This window comes from Eleginops maclovinus, chromosome 16 (genome assembly GCF_036324505.1).
Source record: "Eleginops maclovinus isolate JMC-PN-2008 ecotype Puerto Natales chromosome 16, JC_Emac_rtc_rv5, whole genome shotgun sequence".
Taxonomy (NCBI): Eukaryota; Metazoa; Chordata; class Actinopteri; order Perciformes; family Eleginopidae; genus Eleginops; species Eleginops maclovinus.
This window is the reverse complement of record NC_086364.1, coordinates 13,802,458-13,824,485: the sequence shown is the minus strand read 5'-3', so window position 1 is coordinate 13,824,485 and position 22,028 is coordinate 13,802,458. Positions and strand designations below refer to the sequence as shown.

General features: G+C 43.0%; 1 protein-coding gene across 5 annotated transcripts in view; it reads right to left on the bottom strand.

Annotated features, from left to right (window-relative positions):
* Nucleotides 1-7,403: 7,403 nt before the first annotated feature.
* The window catches only part of LOC134878516 (BAH and coiled-coil domain-containing protein 1), a 59,491-nt gene continuing 44,866 nt past the window's right edge, over nt 7,404-22,028 (bottom strand). For 2 of the 5 annotated variants that reach the window (XM_063904586.1, XM_063904588.1), the window contains exons 12-29: nt 21,459-21,628; nt 21,202-21,338; nt 20,871-20,984; nt 18,092-18,206; nt 17,568-17,802; nt 17,259-17,444; nt 16,231-16,404; nt 15,813-16,096; nt 15,610-15,687; nt 14,999-15,131; nt 14,781-14,895; nt 14,174-14,249; nt 11,983-12,091; nt 11,740-11,856; nt 11,484-11,645; nt 10,058-11,310; nt 9,687-9,923; nt 7,404-9,570 (exon numbers count right to left, since the gene is read on the bottom strand). In XM_063904586.1, the coding sequence (XP_063760656.1) occupies nt 9,361-9,570; nt 9,687-9,923; nt 10,058-11,310; nt 11,484-11,645; nt 11,740-11,856; nt 11,983-12,091; nt 14,174-14,249; nt 14,781-14,895; nt 14,999-15,131; nt 15,610-15,687; nt 15,813-16,096; nt 16,231-16,404; nt 17,259-17,444; nt 17,568-17,802; nt 18,092-18,206; nt 20,871-20,984; nt 21,202-21,338; nt 21,459-21,628 (3,905 nt within the window). In that variant the 3' untranslated portion in view covers nt 7,404-9,360. The remainder of the gene's footprint in view (nt 9,571-9,686; nt 9,924-10,057; nt 11,311-11,483; nt 11,646-11,739; nt 11,857-11,982; nt 12,092-14,173; nt 14,250-14,780; nt 14,896-14,998; nt 15,132-15,609; nt 15,688-15,812; nt 16,097-16,230; nt 16,405-17,258; nt 17,445-17,567; nt 17,803-18,091; nt 18,207-20,870; nt 20,985-21,201; nt 21,339-21,458; nt 21,629-22,028) is intronic. The other 3 variants (XM_063904587.1, XM_063904590.1, XM_063904589.1) reach the window with 2 other exon arrangements.

Below are 22,028 nucleotides of genomic sequence, written 5' to 3'. Positions count from 1 at the left end.
AACACTGATATGCCCTGTTCTATATATATACTAACATCTCAAGGCACCAGACTGTAAGATTTTATCAAGCCTTCAGCCCAGTTGGTGGAAGTCTTTCAAACATATTATACGACAAATGCCTTTTAGCAGCTGAAAGAATGACTGATTTAAGCCCTATTAGACTTTAACAGAGGAATGCAATGTGCACATGGGAAATTTCTCTTAAAATAGTCAATGATCAACTGCAACCAACATGTGTAATCAATCTAAACATTAACAAGATCACACAGCAGCTTCTGCAGAGGTCCACACCAATCCGGTTGCAGCAGAGAATTTGACCACAGGCTCGTTTATTCCCCTGAACTGTTGAGGAAAGTGTGTTGAAATCAATAGCAGGACCAGCTATCTGGACGACTGTCAATGTGTACAGAAGCGCACACTCAGGAGGCCCGTCTCCATGGAGACACAAACAGGGCATGATACTGCCCTCAGGTGAATTCTCTGTGTGGCTCCGCCAGCTGAATTGGTCCATTTAGGTTTCTTTTTTTCTTGTCTACATCTTTCTCTTTCTCTTTTTCTTTCACTTTCTCCCTTACTGTTCCGCAGCATGCGCTGGGACCGACTTTTCTATCTCTTTCTTTTACTCACTCACTTTCAGTTTCTCTCCCACCGACAGGGAGAAAGGCAAAAATTCAGGGGAAGATACAAGGTGAAATTGTCTCTCTGTACGTAACTGTCTCAAGCCATTCAGAGGATGGATGCTGATTTGTGTCTGCCAAGGTTGCAGATATGTTTGTCCGTTGATCTCATACTACAGCCCATGCATGCTGTGATCTTCCCTTTACTCTCTCTGGCTACATTTCTCTCACCTTTTTTTGTCCTCACTGTTCTTTAACATATTCTCTACTTCTTTTTCTTACCCTTTTTCTTGTTTATCAGACTTCTCACCTCTTTATTTTACACACTGTAGAGGTATTTGCTTCTGTTTTCTGCTAACATAAGGTACATTTAGTGCTTTGAGCTCATTTCAAATTTAGCACACCAACCCCAATGGATTTGTTTGAAGAAAATGAGATATGTTTCAAAAATGTCTGATCAAAGCCTAGCATAGTTGCCAAGGGGCTTCAACTCATGTTGATAAGATGTCCAAGTGCCAGTCATGGAGCTTATGAATGCCTAGTATCTAAGCAGATTGTATATTTTTAAAGTGCTAGATATATTCAAGAAGGAGAAGAGAGCGGAGCCATCCAGAACATGGATGTGTTTAAGGACTCTGGCAACCGGCACTGGGCGCCTGGCAGCTGGGCATAATTCTTTTATATCCTGCTATGACTGGTACTTTTACACACACACACACACACACACACACACACACACACACACACACACACACACACACACACACACACACACACACACACACACACACACACACACACACACACACACACACACACACATATAGGCATGCCTGCATGAGTTCATGGTCTGTCTCTCCCTCTTTATGTCTCTCTCTAATATGCTAACAACTTGTGCTATTATACATGCTGAGATTCCTTCCCCCTTTTCATCGTGGGTAAAGCTACTACATAGCTAAATAGGAAAAAAGTGTGTGTGTCAGTGTGTGTGTTGGTGTATATATGTGTTTGTGTGTGTGAGTGAGTGAGTGTGTAGAGCTAAAACTACTGCATGCAAGTGTTTTCATCAACGTGAGATGTCTACATAAAATCAGCGTATTACTGTAGTTCTTTCGACCACCTGCATCCTAGAATGTGGGAGATGTTTTATTTTTTTTTATTTTCCTCTTTTATTATATACAGTATATATGTTTATATAACAGCTTCCTCCTTTTTATTCAAATAAATGCATTATTCAATCTGGATGTTTGACTAGCGTCACAAGTCACTTTTCCATGCAAATATCCACCATTATTATTGGTATTGGACAATAGAAACTGGCAATCAGCTGAAAAATATCCATATACTTATTTGCTGCAGGAACAAATGCAGGGTAGTGGGAATAATAATTGCATCTGCACTATCAGATTGAAAACATTCAAATAAAAACAATGGAGCATAAAAGGGAGTGGGATCTATAACCCCATGATCACTGTACTCGCTTGTCTGATACCATAGCAGCATGAACTTCTCATTTTATTATTCATATACCTCAAGTCAGAATTGCACATTGTAAGACTTCACTAGTTCTTTAAATATGTGACTTTTACCGTATTACTAAGGTTGATAATTATTCATATTTAAGGAAATACTGTGTGCTATGCTGTATGAAACACCTCTTATCATGCGCCCAGGCACACGATAAGGTACACTGATGCACATATTAGCACTTGTATGCACGTGAAGGAACGTAAAGACACAGACAGGCACCTACTGTATTGGCCTCGAGCGGTAGCTATTGTATTGTGATAAATGGAGGGCCTCCTGCCCCTATATCCACAGGGCCCTGCAGCGGTCTATTGGGAGCATGGGGATGCTTGGTGGCCTTTCTTCCAGGTTTCATCCCTCCTGACTCAGCACCAGCTGTGCACACCGGCAGGAAAAAGAACATGCAAAGGGTAAAAATAATTCACTCAAGATTCATGGTATAGTATGATCCAAAGACGGTAAGACACTCGTCTTTCTTTCCCTGACAGCAAGCCAGGCAAAGCGTTTCAGAGGAAGGACCATCATGCTCTGTGAGATAATGGACCTATGGATGATGTCATGTAGACGCAAGATTTATATGGGGTACTTACAGAAAATGTGCCGAAATGGTAAAAATGCAGAATGATTTGTAGTGACAAACTATAAAAGCCCTGTTTCAGTGTAAAGATGTTTGTGGCCGTTTATTCTAGATCATCTGGATATAATTGCTGCTTGTTTAAATCACCGCAGAACTGCATCCCGTACAGACACACTTAATCAAAAGCTGAAGTTGGCAAAATTGTCTTGCGGTTTGAAGACAATCTCTGACAGTTGCTCCGGCTGACTCTATGCCCAGAAGCCACTGTGGCATTAAAGGAGACTGAGCTTTATGGCCACAATGGCAGGCGTGTCAGCGGAGCCAGGCAGTGATCATGGTAGCACCCATGGTGGGCTGTCGGAGAGAGCTGTGTGGCAGCACTGTGTGGTTGAAGTGCCTGCTCTCCCCATAATGGAACAGCTGTTTGGAGCGCCGTGCACCAGGGAGCTGGAGCACAGAGTAAATAGAGGAGAAGAGCAATGTAAACAGAGATGGGATGGCGGGAGCTGCTACCGTGAAAGGGGGTAAACACCCCAGAGAACTAGACGGAGAGGTTGTCGACACAGGAATGCACAAACACCACTACACAGGAGGGTGTGGAAAGAAAGGGGGGTGTTATGGGGGGAAAAGGAAACAGTGATGCTCTTCTCCAGCCTCAGGTTCCCATTCAATACCTGGCCTTAATAGTTTTACTTTGATGAGGTGGATAATAATAAGAGTTGAGTCAAGAATTTGAAGTCTTAATTTGATTAGATTTTGGTTATGAGTGATTAATTGAGCTCATAGCTGATCTCCTTCCTAAGGGGAGCAGAAGCCTTTCTTTGTAATTTATGAGATGAAGAGCGTTTCCAGCTGTCCTGCACTTACAACTGGGATAGAACGAGAAGGGGCCTGACCCCTTTTATGACAGGCTGTAGCTTTTCCTGCTGCTGGGTCAATAGAGTACTGTGGACAGTGAGAAATACGGTGGCTGTTGGCAAAGTATCATTTTAAACAAAGGAAAGACACCCATACATGTGAGATCAGCCCTAGATTAATACTGGTGTTGGGAGAGGGGAAATTGGAGGAACAAGTTACAGCCATCCCCCCCTGACTGACTGCAGACAGGCTCAGTTAGGTTTGTACGCAATTAAGGTTGCTGCAAATAAGACATTTGGATTTTGAGTGCCTTTTAAACTGAAACAATCCCCTGATTACGCAGTATTCTCTGATTGCTGCCATGCTGTTCATATACGTATCCGGGATAGTTGGAGATGGTGTGACTTTTAAATCAGTTTTTTTCTTTAAACTTAAACTCTCATGGGGAAATTACGCGCAAGTGGACAATCCTCCTTAAATGTATACTTGCCAGTGATTTCAGCTTTCTGAACATCTCCTTTATTTTTGTTTTCCATGTTTATTTAGTCATGGAAACACAACAGCTGTATCACACAACAGAAGGAAAGTATGGAAAAGTGTATTTTGTTTTTGTATAAAAGATGACAAGACACAGTTTAAGCCTCAAACAACGGGGGCAAAAAGACTATGATATTGAGTCATTTATTTGTTATGCTGTCAGGGCCATGTAAACAGGGAGGCAATATTACATCAGAGTTTTTGAGCAACATATGTAGCGAGGAGCAACCGTAATCCCATGTAATACCGTGAAAAGCTCTTTTAGCATGGCTGATACAGAATCTTTACAAGCCACCAATAATGAGCAACAGAGAATTGGATTAGGGGTGGCATGGCTGGATCTGGGCCATGGCAAGCAACACACAGCACAGTTAGTGTGTTGGCATATGTGTCTATACAACACTGGAGTATGTATTAGTTCAATGTATCCCTATGAGGAAGTGTAGGCATTTGCTAACAGTAGTTAGGGAGGGAGGACAACATGAGGGAGGTCTTACTTAGCATCAAATGCACCCAAATATTTTCCAACTGCATTTAGACATTTTAATTTTCACTTAAACATGACATTTCGGACTTATCTGAAAGCCCCATTCTGCAATATTTGTATGAACCCAAATGTAACCATCAAAGAGTTTTTCACGCCGAGGCAGCAATTCTGCTTTCCTCCATAAAGGAAATGCTTGAAAGCCTCTGTGTTAGTCCTGCATGCAGTATAGTTGAGGTATTATGCATTGGCCATAACGGCTCCATAATTGATATTCTCAAAAACGATCTTTTGGGTTTAACTGCCCTTTGAGGAGAAGCAGCAGTCAGCGTCTGAATGATCTGTTTGTCCTTCTCTCTTCTCCCAGCACCTTGTTAAGACCCAAGGCCTCACCTCAACCCTCCTGCTACACACACACACACACACACACACACACACACACACACACACACACACACACACACACCAGTCTGTCTGTCCCCTGAACAACCCCCTCACAGTCAGAGGCCAGACAGGGTCGAGCAGAGGGCGAGACATTTATGAGGTGTAGATATTTGTGCAGGAAGGCATTCCTCCTGTTGACACTGAGCAACACAGTCTGGATGCTGAGCGAGCTGAACCAGAGAGGCACTGAAAAGTAAGACAGGCAGAGCAGTCTGTCGAGTGTGAGGTAACAGAATCCAGGTTGTAGACTTAAAAAATCTGGTCGCAATGAGGAAAACAATAAAAAAATGTGGGGCATTTACCTGTTTTGGTGACCTTATTGTTCCCATGCAAACTGAATGTATGTTGAGTTTGGCTTAATTCAAAGCATGTAATTGGTCAAAATATTTCCACTACACTTTAAATTGTCTCATTAGATCCCTGATGAATATTATATTCTACTATCTCTTAGTAAAGGGGTGTAACGAAGCAACACCTTCTCAAAACATGAAATTAACCTTAAGCCCCCTGTACACCCACCCTTAACCTTATCTTCAGCTCCAGTGGTGAGTCCCTCCTACCTCCTTGCTGATGGTGCAGGAAGGACCACGGCTCGGACACGGGGCAGTGGCCATAGTCAACAGAAAAGGTTGTGGTAGTAAACAGAGCTGTTTGTGTTCACTGGGCTGCTGTTGGAGATGACTGATGTGCCCATTAGCCCCTGTCTGGGCATTAGGGGGAGGAGGGGGAGGGGGTGGCACTCTGACTCCATGCAGGACAAAAACACCCCTGGGCCTGCAGAGAAAGGTCACTGACCCATATTGTGTCTCCTTTAGGCACAGCCAGTGGTTTGTTCAGTGATTCAGGTTACAGAGATTGGTTTCGTCAAAGCTGATGAGCCTGTATGCGAATGCGCCAAAGCTGTAGGTAAGGGATGATGTTGTGTGAAAGAGGCATTTACCTTCTGCTCCAGGCTGTGAATGGAGGATGTTTATATTGCAACTGGCATTTTGTGAACAATTCTGGACAAAGTTTAAGTGAAACTACACAAATAAGCAGTTTTCGGTCTAAAAGAAGAAGAATATGAAATGTAGTATTCTTATTTCTCCACTAGATAGCGCCCTCCTTTACATCCTATTCTTTATTTAAGTGATGGGAAGAACGCATATATCTATAGATCCCGTTTTATTTTGATCAGAAACAAATATTTAATGTAAATAAATTGCTACATTTCTTTGTAATGGTATTTATTTTTATACCTATAAAAAAATCTTGATCCTATACAATACATTTGTAAAAAAAATGCAGCACAAATACAGAAATTACAAATTTACAGTTCTTTAAAACATTAACACACTCAATGTTGACAGATATGTTCAGGGGCTTGCGGCAAAATTGTTATTTTATTTAACTATTGGGTGACTTTCTCTTTCACCCTACATACACACCTAAAAGAACCAGTTAATTTAATTAAAAAATAAAATAAAAACAGGCACATGAATCACAAAGGTTCACATCTATCTCTGAATCAGTCATCATCATATTTACACAGCTTGGCAGCTAAACCCAGTAGGCTTTATTTGATGCTGTGACAGCTCTGTCTCTATTTACTAAAGAACTCAAATCTCACATAAACTTAGTTCAGCCAGAGACACTTACATCAAAAGATTTATCGCAACACATAAAATAATTTGTCAGAAAAGGGTCTTGTACTTCGCCTTAAAATTCTAAAGGGAGCACATTAAAACTCCCTCAGGGGTATAAAGAACAGAGCCCAGCTCATGCTCAACATATAAATAAGATATCTGATGCACGTAATGCATTTCGAGTAAAGAGCTGCCATTACTATGTGAAACCAGAACAGGTGGACCGAGAAATCAGCTGTGTGATATAGATGAGAGTTATCTATAACTTTATCCGCATCGGCAGCAGAAGTTATTAAAATAACGAATGCAAGTTAGTCAAAAATACTCCTTATTAAGTCATCTGCCTGTTCATGATAAACAAATGGTACTGATCAGCTAATGCATGTAGGAAGTACTCTGTCTGAACTAGTTACTGAATTTGTGTTAAGACGTAAAGTATTACACTAAGGGTTTTATTCCTCAACAACAACACATTAACCTGTTAGACATTTGTGGGAAAATGTACCAATGCACTAGCACTAGGTTAGTCTCTTCTTCAAACAAACAGTGTCTTTGGTATAATTTTGTGTCGAGAAGTCCCATTTAGATACAAAGCAAAACACACTTGATTCTGTCTTTCAAAGGCAATATCTTAGTTATTACAAAACTGCTTAACATAAATATGTTGATGGGAGAAGGTAGGTGCAGTGAGATGAAGAGGACACAGACAGAATAATAGAATTAATTCACAGAGGTTTCCGGATGAGAAGATCCAGTGTTGCTTTATTTCTTTTCACTAGATGGCCTCTACAAGACCAGCTTTATTTAAGAAATGCAAATGCGACATCACATCAACAAAAACAATGTCACATTCTTATAAAGCGCTCTTGGCATGAACAAACAGCAACAATGACAATAAATAAAATGTTGGCGAACAAAATTAAACTTTGTCAACAAAGAATACTCAGGATTGCATATCAAACAAGACAAAAAATAGACAAAATGTACTTGGCACAAATTAAATAAACATAAGTAATTTTTAGATTGAGTGAACCTACTCTATGTCCATTGCTTTGTGAATCTGATTGTCCTTCACAGTTAGCATTGAGTATTTGCGTGCACTGTACAAAATAGACACAGATGGCTGATGAAACTAAAAAAGACTAATTCCAACACATCCTCAGTACTCAACATCTTACTTTGTCAGTACCTTAACCTTCATCGTCACATTCCCAGGTGGCATTTTGCTGCGTGTTTGCACTAAACAAAACTGCAGGAACATGTGCAAGAAACCATTGTAACAATGCAAAGCCAATATATACGTACATAGTGGAGGACAAGTATTCTATAATTTACCAGTGATTTCTGATTCGAGTTCAATACAGGTGCTTGACATATGTTAAATTTAAATAAAGGAAATAAAGATATTAAAAAGACACTTTGGTATTCTGTAGGTCATAATGTGACAAACTATGTGTTAATTTCACACATTTTCACTAATAGACCCGGCCTTGTTCTAAATTGATTTGTGTGGACATGATTATAGTGATGCCAGGACACTCATCACACACAAATATTGTGTCAAAATATTATACTCATAACATTTATCTTAAATAATTTTTGACCCGTGACTGCAGTCCAGTGGGATCTGCCTTGTGATGATGACCAACTGAGAGGTGCATAAATAAAAACGTTTTATTAAAATGACAATAGTAATGAAAAGTAACAGAACACTTTTACGAAAAAGCCACTTGACCTATTTTTTTTTTAAACAGGATGACCCCTCTCTCTCAGAAATTGAGTCTCGTCCTGTTATAGAATAAATCCTTCTGTCTTTGTTTGTGCTCTGTCTGTCTCAGCAGGGCATATGCAGTGCAACACTAACATCTCCAATCTTGACTTCCCAAAGCTAAGGAAAAACAACGTAATGTTTTCTACACCCATATAAAAATAAATCAATCGCAAACATGGAAAGATACCTCTCATATATACAATAAACTCCTATATAAAATACCTTTTATATACATATAGACAACAGACAACAATACAATAATTGACCTATACAATGTACACCTGAACAGTTAAGACAGGCGAGAGGTACTGAAGTGTATGGCTTGATTGGGAAAAAATCTAAATATTTACAGACATCAACTTTACATCCTTTACATGTTTTCAACTTCCCTGGAATGAAGAGGACTAGGTAAAGCCCTATGCCTCATTTTTGTTTCCATTCCCTTAGGTAAGGCTTCCTTTTTTAAGAATTGGTCCGCAGAGACTACTCAGCCTCATGATACTTTCACAGTTCAATGCACTCTCAGCCCTCCTTTGGTTACACATGATAGGAGCTAGAAACATGAGTCCTAAAACCATGTCTGAAGCTTTCTATCACATAGCTCCATTAAAAAGCGATTAGTTAGATGATAAAAACCTTACATATTGAATTTTGTTATGTCCAGGGATTCCCAGACTTTCTTCTATTCTTCATGAAAGGTTAAACCAGTTATTGACAAGCCCTTCACTTCCAAGAAGAGGTTAGATGCCAATAGACTCCAGTGTGTAACCTCAGACAGCCCTGATATCTTTTTTCCATGGGTCCACAAGGCATACCCAAGAAACCCTTGTTGTCTTCGCAGACTGGATGGTCTTGTTGGTAAAGTCATGGGCTTGTATCCTTCCTCCAAAGGAGTCCTTCAGTAGTGTCCTCACGGAGGTTCAGCACAGGATTGAAACTCCTTCAGTAGTTACCAATTGACCAGCGGTGGGATCGTACGTCCCAGCCAGGTAGTATAGGTCTGGGCAGGTACTGTTCGGCTTCTGATTGTGAGTCAGACACTCGTACTCCTCCCTGCTCACTACCTGGCACTTGTGAGAGATTGTCTGGACGTCATTCTCATCCTCATGACACGACTGGTACAGGGCATGCTGGATAGGGAAAGCACAGGGTAAGTTACATTGTTTTGTTTATGAACCAACAAAGAAACAACGTCATTTGAATAACTAACAGTCTCCGTAAAATGTTAACCCCCATAACGGCTCACCTTGCCATCTCGATGCCGCTTGCCGAGCTTGGTTTCTTCGGGGTGGTAAAACCACTTGACTTTGACCACCATGTTAGAGGTCCAAGATTCCCATAAGTTCTCAATTTGACCTACATATGGGAGGTTGGGACGTCCAGCGGAGAGGAAAACAGCACAGTCACCCACTCTTACTGTGTCTCTGCCTCTCACAATGGCCTTATAAAAAAGCTTCCTCGCCTTCCCCTTAAGACCTCGCCGCTGTGGAAAACAAGACGTATTAACAAATATTGTTTGATGATGAATATTTCTCTTGACCTTATGATTTTGTATTGGAAGATATTATGAAAGAAAAACAGGCACATGCAGTAGATAAATGGGGAAACTATTCCTACCTGTGTAGGGTTTCCTGACCATCTCCACATTGGTCGTCCTGCAAGGAACGCAGACATCTTGGGCCTTGGAATAAACGAGGTTTCCTCCGGAAGCATCCTAGGTTTCTTTACAAAATCCTTTGATGGTTTAGAGGTAGAGCTGGAGCATTCTTTCCTCTTTAAGGACTTGCTGTTGGAGACCTGGTCAGGGGGGCCTCCTTTGACATTAGAAACAGCCACAGCTTTGGCCACAAAGGAGTGCTGGTGCGACCTTGAAGAAGTTGAGGGTTCAGAGGGTTGTAGGAGCCCCCGGTGGGAAGATAGACAACTCTGAAGCATCAATGTAGAACTGTCTTCATCCTCTGAGCTGTAGGAGGAATCATTGTCAGAGGAACACAGGCTGGAACTAGAGAGAGAGCCTGAAGAAGAGGAGCTTGAAGAACCAGAAGACGATGAGGAGACAGAGAGGCGAGACAGGAAGCGGCCAGCCGTCCTTAGTCCTCCTGAAGCTGCAGCTACTGCAGCTCTCCTCTGTTCCTCATCGTCATCGTCATCATCATCATCCAGATCGGAGTAGGAGCTGTGACACTCTCTGTGAGAGCTGAAACCCAGGTCGCCGTATTCATCCATACGCAGAGAATAAGAGGGCTTTCTTTGGGGTGTGGTATCTTTCAGGAGGAGTTCTACTTTGGAGGCACCGCCCTTTTTGTTGTCTTTAACCAGCAGCACCGGGTGAGAGTACGACTCTGTCCTGGGCATACCACTCACACTAGAGGATCCACCTCGCAACAGTAGAGCTTTGCTATTTTTTGTCTTAGGGGAGGTCACTCCCTCATGATCTAACTTGACTAAGAACTCTTGTCCAGACTTTCTGCTCCTTGGAACCACAAGGTCATCTTGCCTGCGCTTCTGGGCATATGGCCCAGTTCTTGGGCCCTGAGATAAACCTGGACCTGACCCTGAAGACTGAGTACAAAAAGAGGAGTAGCCATTTGCAATGCTGCTGAAAGAGTCCACCTCAAAAGCGCTACTGCTGAAAAGGCCTTTGGCTGGGGTGGAGGACATTGGCTGTGTCCTAGACAGGGGAAAGAAGTCATCTTCTGTCCCTCTCAAGACCTTCCTGGGTGCACCATTAGGCTGAAATAGGTTGTCGGAAGACCTCTTCCTGTTGTTGCTCAACAAAGGCCAACCCAAGAAAGGTGAAGGATTTTTATTGGCATTCTCAGCCTGCTGTTGCTGCTGCTTTTGTTTTTTACCAGAACCCTTTGGTCTCCCTAGAATGAACACAATGTCAGATTTTAGAGAAGTATTCTCAAACAGGCCTCTTGCAATACAGTATTTAATTTGATGTAACACTGCAGCTATAAAAAAAACAATGCTTCTCAAGATACACTAAACTATGCGGTAATTTAAGGTGAAATGAAGGGTTATAGGGTATTATGCTTACCTGGTCTCCTTTTGTGAACAGTTAAAGTTTGGCTGTTTGTTAAAGTATTGATGATGTTGAATCGATCAGAAGGTCTGTCACTGACAGGGGCCTGCTCCAGACTGGAACTTCTCCTGACTTTTGTCTCACTGGGTATTTGCAGGGCAGGGGATGACTCACCACCTAATGAACAAAAGGCAGAAGCTTATTAACACTTACAGGTAGACAACAGAGTGCAGCATAAAAGGGAACATCCCCAGGAATAGAAGACACCCACAGCGAATCTGGTATCCTCGAGGCAGGAGACGGATGTTTGGGAGAGAAATCTTGCCTCGGTCTCCATCATCAAACTCTACCATCACTCCTCCTTGCTTCCCTTCATCAGATGAACCACCTGCAAGAGACAAAAACACACTTCCTCAGGTGAGCGCCAGTTGTTCAAACACATACAACTGAATATATAGTTCAAGATACAGAAGTCACACAGGACAAACTGATATGGAAAGAGCTGTTGTCTCACCTCTGCGAACGTAGCCTGGGTATAAGCAGCGTGAACGTTCGCTCCAGAAAGCGCACACCCTGGTTCCTTCACTGAGCATAGCCTCCGACTCTGGCCGTACGTCCAGCACCTGAAGGCAACACCAAAACATAATTAGGATTCATTACAGCCCACACACACACAGACAGGCATGCATGCACAACACACTTGCATACAAACAGTGTGTGAGAGCCTTAGAGCATTGTGCATGGGCAGCCACTGTGCCACATTACCAAGCGGCACTTATCTCATGCCAATGTGCCAGTCAGGGCTGAAAGGAACGGAAGCGATGATGCAGTAAATCCTGACTTGCTGAGTAATACTAAAGAGGGCCTGAATAGAGGGCTTGTGATTGCAGGTTGCCAGATCCTCCCTCCAACAATGCAGGCAGCCCCAGCATCCGCCACTCACTGGGGGCTCTTTCAGGTTGCTTTCATTTACTGTTGCCATGGCGAGGGACCCTTTGACTGATGAGGTGTGGATGTGGGTGTGTGTCGAGTGTGTATGTGTGTGTGCATGGGGGAGGGTGAAGGAGCACGGTGAATATCGGGGCATTGGTGTCAGAGTCAAATAAATGGCTTTGGGACTAATTTAAAGACAAGAAAGTGGAAGTATGGCATAATTAGGACCAGCTGTTATCTAATGAGTGTTTAAATAAGTTGCCAGAAGTGCTTTGTGCGGAGCTGCCGGGAGAATTGGTACGAACAAGCTTCCATGGATGACAGACAGAGGAGGCAAGTGGTCAAATACTAAATGGATACTAATCTATGTGTGGTCTTCCACTGCAGAACAACAGGCACTTTATGAAAACTGATCTTGACAAGAGTTATGATAATGCTGGACCATTCGGGAGATATAACAAAATTAACATGTTGGACTGTAGATTTCTTTCGAGAGCTCTTGAATTTATACTGAATACAAAACCTAATACTGTACAAAAATACTCACAAAGTAGTTTGCACATGTGATGAATTAATCTGTTTCGAACACGTGTTACAAGGAAGGTAAAAATGTTAAAAAAAAAAAAAGGTTTTTCTTTTTTTATTACGTAACGTTATATCCTGCTTTAACTGAACACATTTATATTATGGCTAGTTATTATTTTCGTTTCGTCAATGTTTTGCCAGTCATTTGAATCTTCGTGTTACCATGCCCTATTTGCTTATTTTCCTTTCCCCCATTTAGACTGACAGCAAACGTTATTAATCTAAGGAACAATGTTGCAAAGTCGAACTCTGCTCTACTTACTCTATTGTGTACAAACACCACGTCCTGTGCCCTGTTTGGCAAACGCGAAGACTTATTTCCACAGTTGGGGAAGATGAGGGTATGACGGATTTGCTTTAGATGACCTAGCTGTTATTATTGCATGAAGACCAGCATCCTCCAAAAAACTAGGACAAAGGTCACCTGCTGAAGTAAACACTAAAACTGTATCCTGGTTACAGAGCACACCAGGATGCACATGTTACCTAAATGCAAAAGTATAGCCGCAAGACTGTGGCGCGGTTTCTACAATGTATAATGGTCTTATTTCATGAATGACTTGCGTAAACTGTAATTGTCTTAACTTGAGTGAAAATTAAAATTCAAAACGATCTTTTAGTCAAGGGACAGAAAAATCAAAACCAGGTGCAACTGAAAATAAACTCAAACAAGTGAACACTTTTATGTGAATTATAGATTATGTGTAAAAGTGCGATAGCCCCACAATATTGGATCATTTCCAGTCATCATTGGCAACCCTAACCCTCTTTAAACGCCATTTTGTTTTTATTGATTTGATCCTCTAAACAACTCTTTTACTCAAGCAGCAATGAGATGAACAGTCCTTTAATTTAAACTGTGAGTGGATCCAGGTGTTTGTAGGATTATCTCACCCCCGCGCATGCACACACACACACACACACACACACACCCAACAATCCTGTCTCCCATATGTTCATATGCATTTAAAAGGTTTTAATGGCCTCAATGACCCTGAGAGACTGTCAAGGGAGGTTAACAGAGTGAAAACTAAAGTACCGGCAGAGCTACAGAGAGGATGAAATGACGATGAAGAATTGTGGTGGTTGAGAAGGATGTTTTGGAGAAATAGAAGTGTTGACTGACCAAGAAAACCAAACAGTTTTTCCTGTAGCAAAGACTGTTTTGTGCAGCAGGGTGTACTTACAGCTTCCTGTAGCAGCTGCTCCAATGAATAGATTCTTGGGCGGTTTCCTCTTTCACCGTAGATAACAATGCTAAAGCTAGAGAATAAAGCACAACAGAGAGAGGGAAAAAGATATATTCAGATGCTTGTATTATGCTTGCCTTGCTCACATGTCATATGTGACTCCCACTCAGCTGTTGTTAAAACATCTTTCTGCTGCCTGAGCCAGAAGAACCAAATAAACACTCAGTTAGGTATGGATGATGTTTTGAGGTAAGGAAAGACCCATCGTTCTGAATTCCTCTTTTCTTTATCCTTAAAAAGCCTTACCCTTTAAACCTTGTATGCCAGATTTTTTAAGGTTTTTCAACACAAGCTGACTGCAGTAAAGTTTCATTATATTCAAGAGAAGGCCGAAATGTTAATGGCCAATATCTCAAACACTTCCAGGTGGATAACAACCACCACAAGTAATAGTTATTTTTAACTTTGACATACACTGCTCCTTTAATTCTATCATCCTTGTGATTTCAACCTCCTTAAATGAATAAACATTTGATTTGGATATGTAATTGAGGTGAAAACCCCGCTTTATCACTTTAACTACTGTTCAAGCATGTGTGCTTACATGTCTGGGAGATCCAGAGTGTGGATCCTTGCAGCGTATAGTAGCTCATCCTCTTTGCAGATCAGCACCTTCAGTCCATCAGTTAAGAGATCTTTGGTCAGGACACAGTTGGGAACTGTATAAGCAAAAGGCAAACATTGCATTTAATAATTCACCACTTCATTGAAACTAGCTGCTGCTTCAAACACTGTTGCAAGATATCCAGTGTAATCTCTTGCCTTCCGGGCATTTTTTGCTGTAAGAGCAGCTGCTGTCCTCTTCGTCTTCTTCTGAGAAGCTACTGCCATCCATTTGAAAGCCCTCATCGGCCGCAAAGCTCTCCAGCAGCCGACTCACAGCTCGCCCCTTTGGCTGTAAAGTACAACAGAAGGGAGGCACAGAAGAATAAATGGATTCAGGAATGGATAAAAAATAAAAGTGGCAATGGATAGTGTGATAGAAAAAAAAAAAAGAAGAAATTGTTTAGCATGGTATTCAAAGTAGCAATTAACCGCAGGGGGCTTCACTGTGCCTGTACCATCTCCTATCAGTAGCCTTTTTTTTTACTCTGTCACAGTAGAAAGTGTGAGCCCCCCCCGTCACATCTCTTCTCCTATCCTATTCTCCCCTAAGATTACTCAGCAGGAGGTTGGGCTATGTGCGATGTACTTTTAATAGTTCTACAGTAACCGTCCTCAGGGTGAGAAAACTGGGACAGTAAGACATCGCCAGAATTGTTAATAGAATGTAGGAAGGAGTTTTTTGAGAATTGGATTTTGTTTGGTGGTTAGCATGTTCCTTGTGTCTTGAGTGAGGATTGAGCGATTTTTGTATACTCCGTGTCTAGTACCTTCTGGTCCTTGGTCAATCGTCCCTTGCTGTCCTCAGTCTGTGAAGATGTGGCCCCAACTGACCAGCAATTTCTTCTCTGTTAATGACAATGGACAAGGTGAATGTCACCCCTATAGTCCCAGTAATTTCTATGCAGAATTGTTCAACAATGTAAGTCATTTTGAGGGTATAAATTGTTAACATATATCCAAATCTACTAACCTTATTGATTGCTCCTCTCAACATTGTGCTTTTTCGGGTGGCCCTCTTTAGCCTCTCACTTGTGGTCGTGAAGGTGGCCAGGCCCATGCCCCTCCGGTAGCGGTTGCCTCTGCTCCCAAGGCTGCCCCACCGAGGCTCCTTAGACCTTGGTCCACATGGCTTTCTGACCCCTTCAGGCCGATGATCTTCGTGCCGGTTTTTGACTGCAGAGACCAGGCCCACCCTACGAGGCGGCTTTTTCCTTATTTTGACTTCACCTTCTGCTCCAGACAGACTCTGGGATCCTGTGCAGTTCAATTAGAGAAACAGATTTAGATGAAGTCTACAAGCCAGCGGGAGAAACGCAAAACAGATGCTTCCCACATAGTTGTGGGGCAGCTTTGTTGACTCATGAATCAGTTTCAAAGGACAGTCTTACCATAAAGCTCCTGTCTTTGTTTTTTGTTCCTGGCTTTCTGGTTGGCCTCTAGTTTTACAACAGATGATGGACTCGGACCTGTCATGGAGGAGCAAGAAGTGACCTCTCTGGGGTGTTGGACCCTGTACTCTTGACCTTGGTCAGTATCATAACTGCCTTCCTCTTCATCGTCGTCTAATGGAGATAGCAAACAATACAGCATTAGGATGTTACTATGAGGCAGGCTTTATGAAATAACATGGCATCTCAAATCCATCTCTTCACCAGCAAGTATTCAACCTTTTTTCCCCATTATTTCACTGGCACTTCATTAGAATTCAATATCATCTCTTAACTCTTCATAGGAATGATGTATGAAGTGTTTTCCCCTCAGTGCTATTTTATGATGTGTACCCACATGTTACAGAGCTAATGTGCACATTTTCAAGCAGCTCTTTGACCCATGCTGCTAGTCTCTAGAGCTCTCAAAGCTTCTTACAGGCAAGTGTCCACAGCTGTGGCTGCACATCTAGCCCAGACCAGCAAACAGGGCGATCGCTGAGGTGTCGGATGTCCACAAAAACCCCTGTCCGTTACAAAACATTTATCAACACCTATTTAATCAACTCGTGTTGCCTTCAAAGGGATTAACAAATTGACAAAAGGCTTGCTGGATTTAACAGGGTGTTTTTTCAATGTGCCTGTAATAAAAACTATATCTTAGTAGTTGTTCTGGGCTTTAAACACCGCAGGGCTTTCAACACTGCAGTCACTGTTCATATGTTTTCGGTAGCATTTTTGTAGCTGATCAAAGGATCCCAGTTCCCTTCAATTGTCTGTGTTTGTGGGAAGGAAGGAGGAACCCATTCTTGTGTGTTTACACAGTAAAACTTGCCAACAGAAAGGGTAAAAAACACAAAACACACCAAGTATTTGTTACTTTGAGAGGACAATGTTTTACTACTGAGCCATATTAATTTGCTGTGGTCAGTTTCATTTACCAACATGGTATCTGTCTCATAAGTAGCTCTCATCAGTCACTGCTTCACCTTGATCAGAGGAGTCACTTTCTGCAGGGCTGCTCTCCCCCTCTTCCATTGCCTCCTGCCTCTGGCCACGGAGAACCCTTGCCCTGGGACGGGAGGAGCCCTGTGTCAGGGTGGTGGATCCCTTTTTACGTCCACGGCGCACTAGTCCAGTCCAGATATCTTGGGGGCCACTGTCCACACTGGCTGCTGAGAAAGTTTGCAAAAAACAATCACATATCTATGTTAAGAATGAAAAGAAAACACTGAGCTGTGCTTATTCAAACCAAATGGTTTGCGGGACAATCACTACTATCGTCTGGTAGCATCTACCTGTGTCACTTTGTCCCCCATACTCTCGCCTGAACTCAGGTTTGCTTGAGCCCTGGCTTCTGTGTCCATGCTTGGGGTTGGAGTTGCAAGGCGAAATCTCCTTTTCCCTAGAGCCCGTCCCTGAGATAATTTTTTTACCCTGGGCTTTCTGTTTGAGCTGAGTCACATCATCGGCCAGCTTGGAGCCGAGAATGCTGTGAAGACTGCTTTTTCTGCAACCCTGTGCTTTTATCTGCTGCAACAGAGAGAAATGAGAAAGCCAGTTACACTCCTGGTCACAGCAGCTGCAAAAGCATCAGAACGTCAGAGGGAGAAGGCTCTCATTTGTTCACACACAGGGAAGAAAAAGGAACAGTAGAAGCTAGATATTAAAACAGAGAGCAGAGAATTTGACTCCTGAGGGTAGCACCTAATTAGAAATAGTGTGTAACAAAAGAATATATCAAATGCAAGAAACAAAGAGTGGTCTCTTTCGTTTCAAGTTGCATAAAGAACAAAACGGCGGGGGACAAGGGGACTCTGACCTGTGTGCTGCTGAGGCGCTCAAAGCCTCGACTGGACAGCCTCTTCTTCCGTCTCTGGCTGTCTCCGCCCCCTCCTAGGTCCTCAGGCGACAGGGCAAGCCCCGCCCCAATCGACCTGCCAGTTAAAACAAGGGAGAAGCATTCATTAGAAAAGAATGGCGGTGGTTTGAAAGAAAAAGAGGGGGTAGGACATCACAGAGGAACACAGAGTTGAGTCACCTCTCTCTGGGATCTAATAAGTCTCCTTTCTCTGTCTGATGAACAGTATGACAAAAAAGGACATGGAGAGCCCAGTGTCTGAACCATACACTCCAAAAATTGTGATCTAACAAGGAACCTGGGATTGTTTGAGGGCGGTGTGGCATAAGAAGCCTTAACGCTTCATCTAGGGAGTGTCTGTGCAGCTTGTGAAGCACTGCATTGCTTTGAAAGATGCACTGAATGGTTGGAAGGCATTGCATTTGTATGCGGCTCTATTGTTCTCAGCGAATATCATAGCCCTCCACTTGCATTTTCATTTCACTGTGGCACACTCTTTCCCCTACACTGAGCAGCATCACAGGCCAGCCACTCCAAATGCCCTTGAATTTCCCTCTGGAAACCTGCCCATAGACCACACCGACGTGAGCCAGGCCATGCTCAAACAAAAGATTAACTTCCCCTCTCCTAGTGTGCGTGCAGCCGAGGAAATCTGTCACATTTACCAAGTATTCAGGGTTTAAACGTGAAGTAGATAAATAAAGCACATTTAACATTTCACGTTTGTTCTTTGTTTGCATATTTAACTACAATACAATTCTGTAACTGCACATTGTTTGGAACCAAGTGTGTGCTTAAGTATTTATCTGAAGAATTTACACGTAGTCCTCAGTTGTGTGTAAATTCATAATCAAAAGTGTGTGTCAATGTGCATCTAGAAAAAAAATGAAGGCGATTGTCGGGCAGTGCGACTGTCTGCCCACTGAAGGGCGGGAGAGCGTCAGGCGGCAGTGAAGTGTGAGTTGTGTCTGTGAGGCAGATCCCGCCACGGCTTGCCTTCCACTGCTGACAAACACAATATGACAGAGTCCCTCCCCTCAGTGGGGGGCTGAGCGTACAGTGACTAATTAAACAGAATTGATTAGCAGGGTTTGCTGGAGAGCAGCAGTTCTTTCCAGCCTTCCCCCCAATCAAAGCAGCCCCACACAGGAGTAACAGGCACATACAAAAACAAACAATCCCTGCATTAATGCTCATGAGCACACAGTTGCATCCATACCTAATTGCACAGATGCAAAGAATGTGTGAGCAGGGAGGCTTGGAGTTATCTCTCACTAAAACACACTCGCACACTTACTGTGGTTCAAGCAAAATAAGTAGGGAGACGCTAAATGGGAGGGCTGTTACCCACTGACCCACTGCCCTCCGTCACAGCACCCAAGCATCAGCACCTTGTAGCGGCATGAGTGGCATGTGCAGTACATGCTTTTACATAACCCTGCCGTGTAAGCAGCATGGGGCTAATCAGTCCTCTGTCTGCCTCTTCCTTGTTCAGATGTGTCATGTCATTCTCCTCTGCTTTGTACACACACATCAGCAGCAACAAAAGGGTGAACAGCCTGGCTGTACCTCTGCTCCGGCTTACTGTACTGTGGCCGGAAAAACACCACACAAACCCCCTGTTGGCCCCCACCCTCCCTCCACTTGCTGCAGGGCCCTGGCCCGTTACCCTTTCATTTTGGTGTCATTGTCACCCAGCATCAGTGTCTCTACTCGGATCAGTGCTGGCCTGGCGAGGGGGCAGGGGTACATGGACGGAAGGAGAGTGGAGGTGACACCGCAAAGGGGCAACTGGGAACATGGTGGGCCGTTGCCCAGAAACCACAGCAAAGAAAGAGGAGGGGGAAGACGGAGAGAGAGGGAATGCTGCGAGGTGACATTTAGTGCTCTAAGCCTTTCCAAACCCCGATGACATGGCTAATTGAAGCCGCACAGGAAACCTTTATCCCGTAGAACCTTTTGATTTATCACGTCCACTAAATATCACTGACACCCTTTTTTTAACAATAGCTAAATCTTCATCAACCAATTTAGAGTTAAACCAGGGTCCCTATTCCTTGAATATCATCCTTGCAATCAGTATCCTGTATTGTCTTTATTTTTTCTTCCTTGCTCTGCTCACTCTATTCCACTAATAGTTTTTTTTCCTTATATATTTCTGCATATACATAGTATTAGAGCTCCAAATGTCAGCTTATCACCAAATGCCTGGACTGTCTGACCCTCATGTTATCCTTTGGACCCCTGGTGACCCCTTGGGGCAGTTATGGCAGTAGTGTGTCACATTCCTGCTGCTGGGACAGATTACAGAAGAATTCACAGTACTCTAATTACATCCTCTGCCTGTCACCCCCCCCCCCCCCCCCCCAGCAGCCAGCTCCCCCCTTACCCTGCACAGCTAAGCTCAACATGCTCTACAGTCATGCCACCGAGGCTGAAGATTAGCTAGGTTGAAGCTTAATGAGAGTCTACGTATGTGTATTCCATATATCAAGCACACGTAAATATTCTGTACTAGCAGACAAACCACAAATGACACTTCTGCTGTTATACAATGATTGCCTGTGTTGGTTGGACTGGAAATGGTAGAAAGGGACTTCTTTGAATGGTTCAACTGTGTGTTCTCCCATTTCCTGTTCATGCCATTGAGAGGCAGTCCCTGTATGCCAGAGATACTGAGGATCTTATCAGGCAAGATTGGATTATAGCCAGCCAGCGTAGATGGGCTTGTGATACTTACTTGACTTTTCTTTGGCCCTCCGATGAGGACACTGGACCTGAGGTAGGGGTAGGTTTCCGCTTCCTTGGCCGTCCCGGTCCCCGTCTGGCTGGGCTGCGGGGTGTTTCCTCCTTCCTGCTTGCAAACACAGATTCAAACAGTCAAGAAGAGAGATACGAAGTCTGAGATATGACACATATCTTAACTCAGAATGATGACGCAGGAAAGAATTAAGGAAAGGTATTAACTGGAAACTTGAGGAAAATTGATTTTAAAGTTCGTATTACTTTTGAAATATCTGAATGCAAAGGGCGAGGATGAGCAATAGTAAGGAGGATAGAGACACACTCACTGATGATCGTGCTTCCTCTGAAGTTTGGCCAGCTCCTTTTGCTTGTCTTTGTAGCGTCGCTGTAGCTCAGCCAACTTCACACGCATTGCAAGCTCAGGACCATCCATTGTTTCCATGCTACCTTTGGCCGGGCACACCTGAGGTGCACATCATTTGTGGTTATTTTTAATATTAAAAACATCCTTAAAACAATGAAAAAAAATTATTGAAACTTTATAGAGACATTCCAATTCAAGGCATTAACAGCGGGGTCTTACTGGTTCATTGCGAGGTGTCCAGCTGCATTTCCTACGTAAATTCAGTATCCTGCGGGCGGGGAAGTGTCGTCCTGAACCCAAACTGCTGACTTCCTCAGAACCCATCTCCAGTGCACGGGCTGTGGCCAGGGTAGCAAGGCTCTGGAGGTCAAACATCAGCAGCTCCTCTTCTGTAACAGGAACAAAATTATTATTTGATTCATATTCTGTCAATCCATGCTTGATTTTAAGAGGAAATCTTTAAACAAAGCCTTAAAATGTGCCTTAAGAAGCTTATGTCCAAGTAAAACATGTCAGTGCACATTTGGTATTAAAGATGTCGCTTGTGATATGGCGGATGAATAGTGAGAAAGAAAGAAATTGTGCAAAAAACCAGGATGTGGGACCAGGAGCATATATTTTCAGAGGTTAAATCAATGTGGATTAACCAGATGCTGCTATGTCAATGGCCATCTGGGCCAAGCACTTCCTGTATATTTCCATCTGCCTATGGCTCTGACTGGACTGCCATTAATGGACTACGATAAAGGCTGAATATCAGGAGTTGCAGTGTTGTGACAAAGAAAAAAT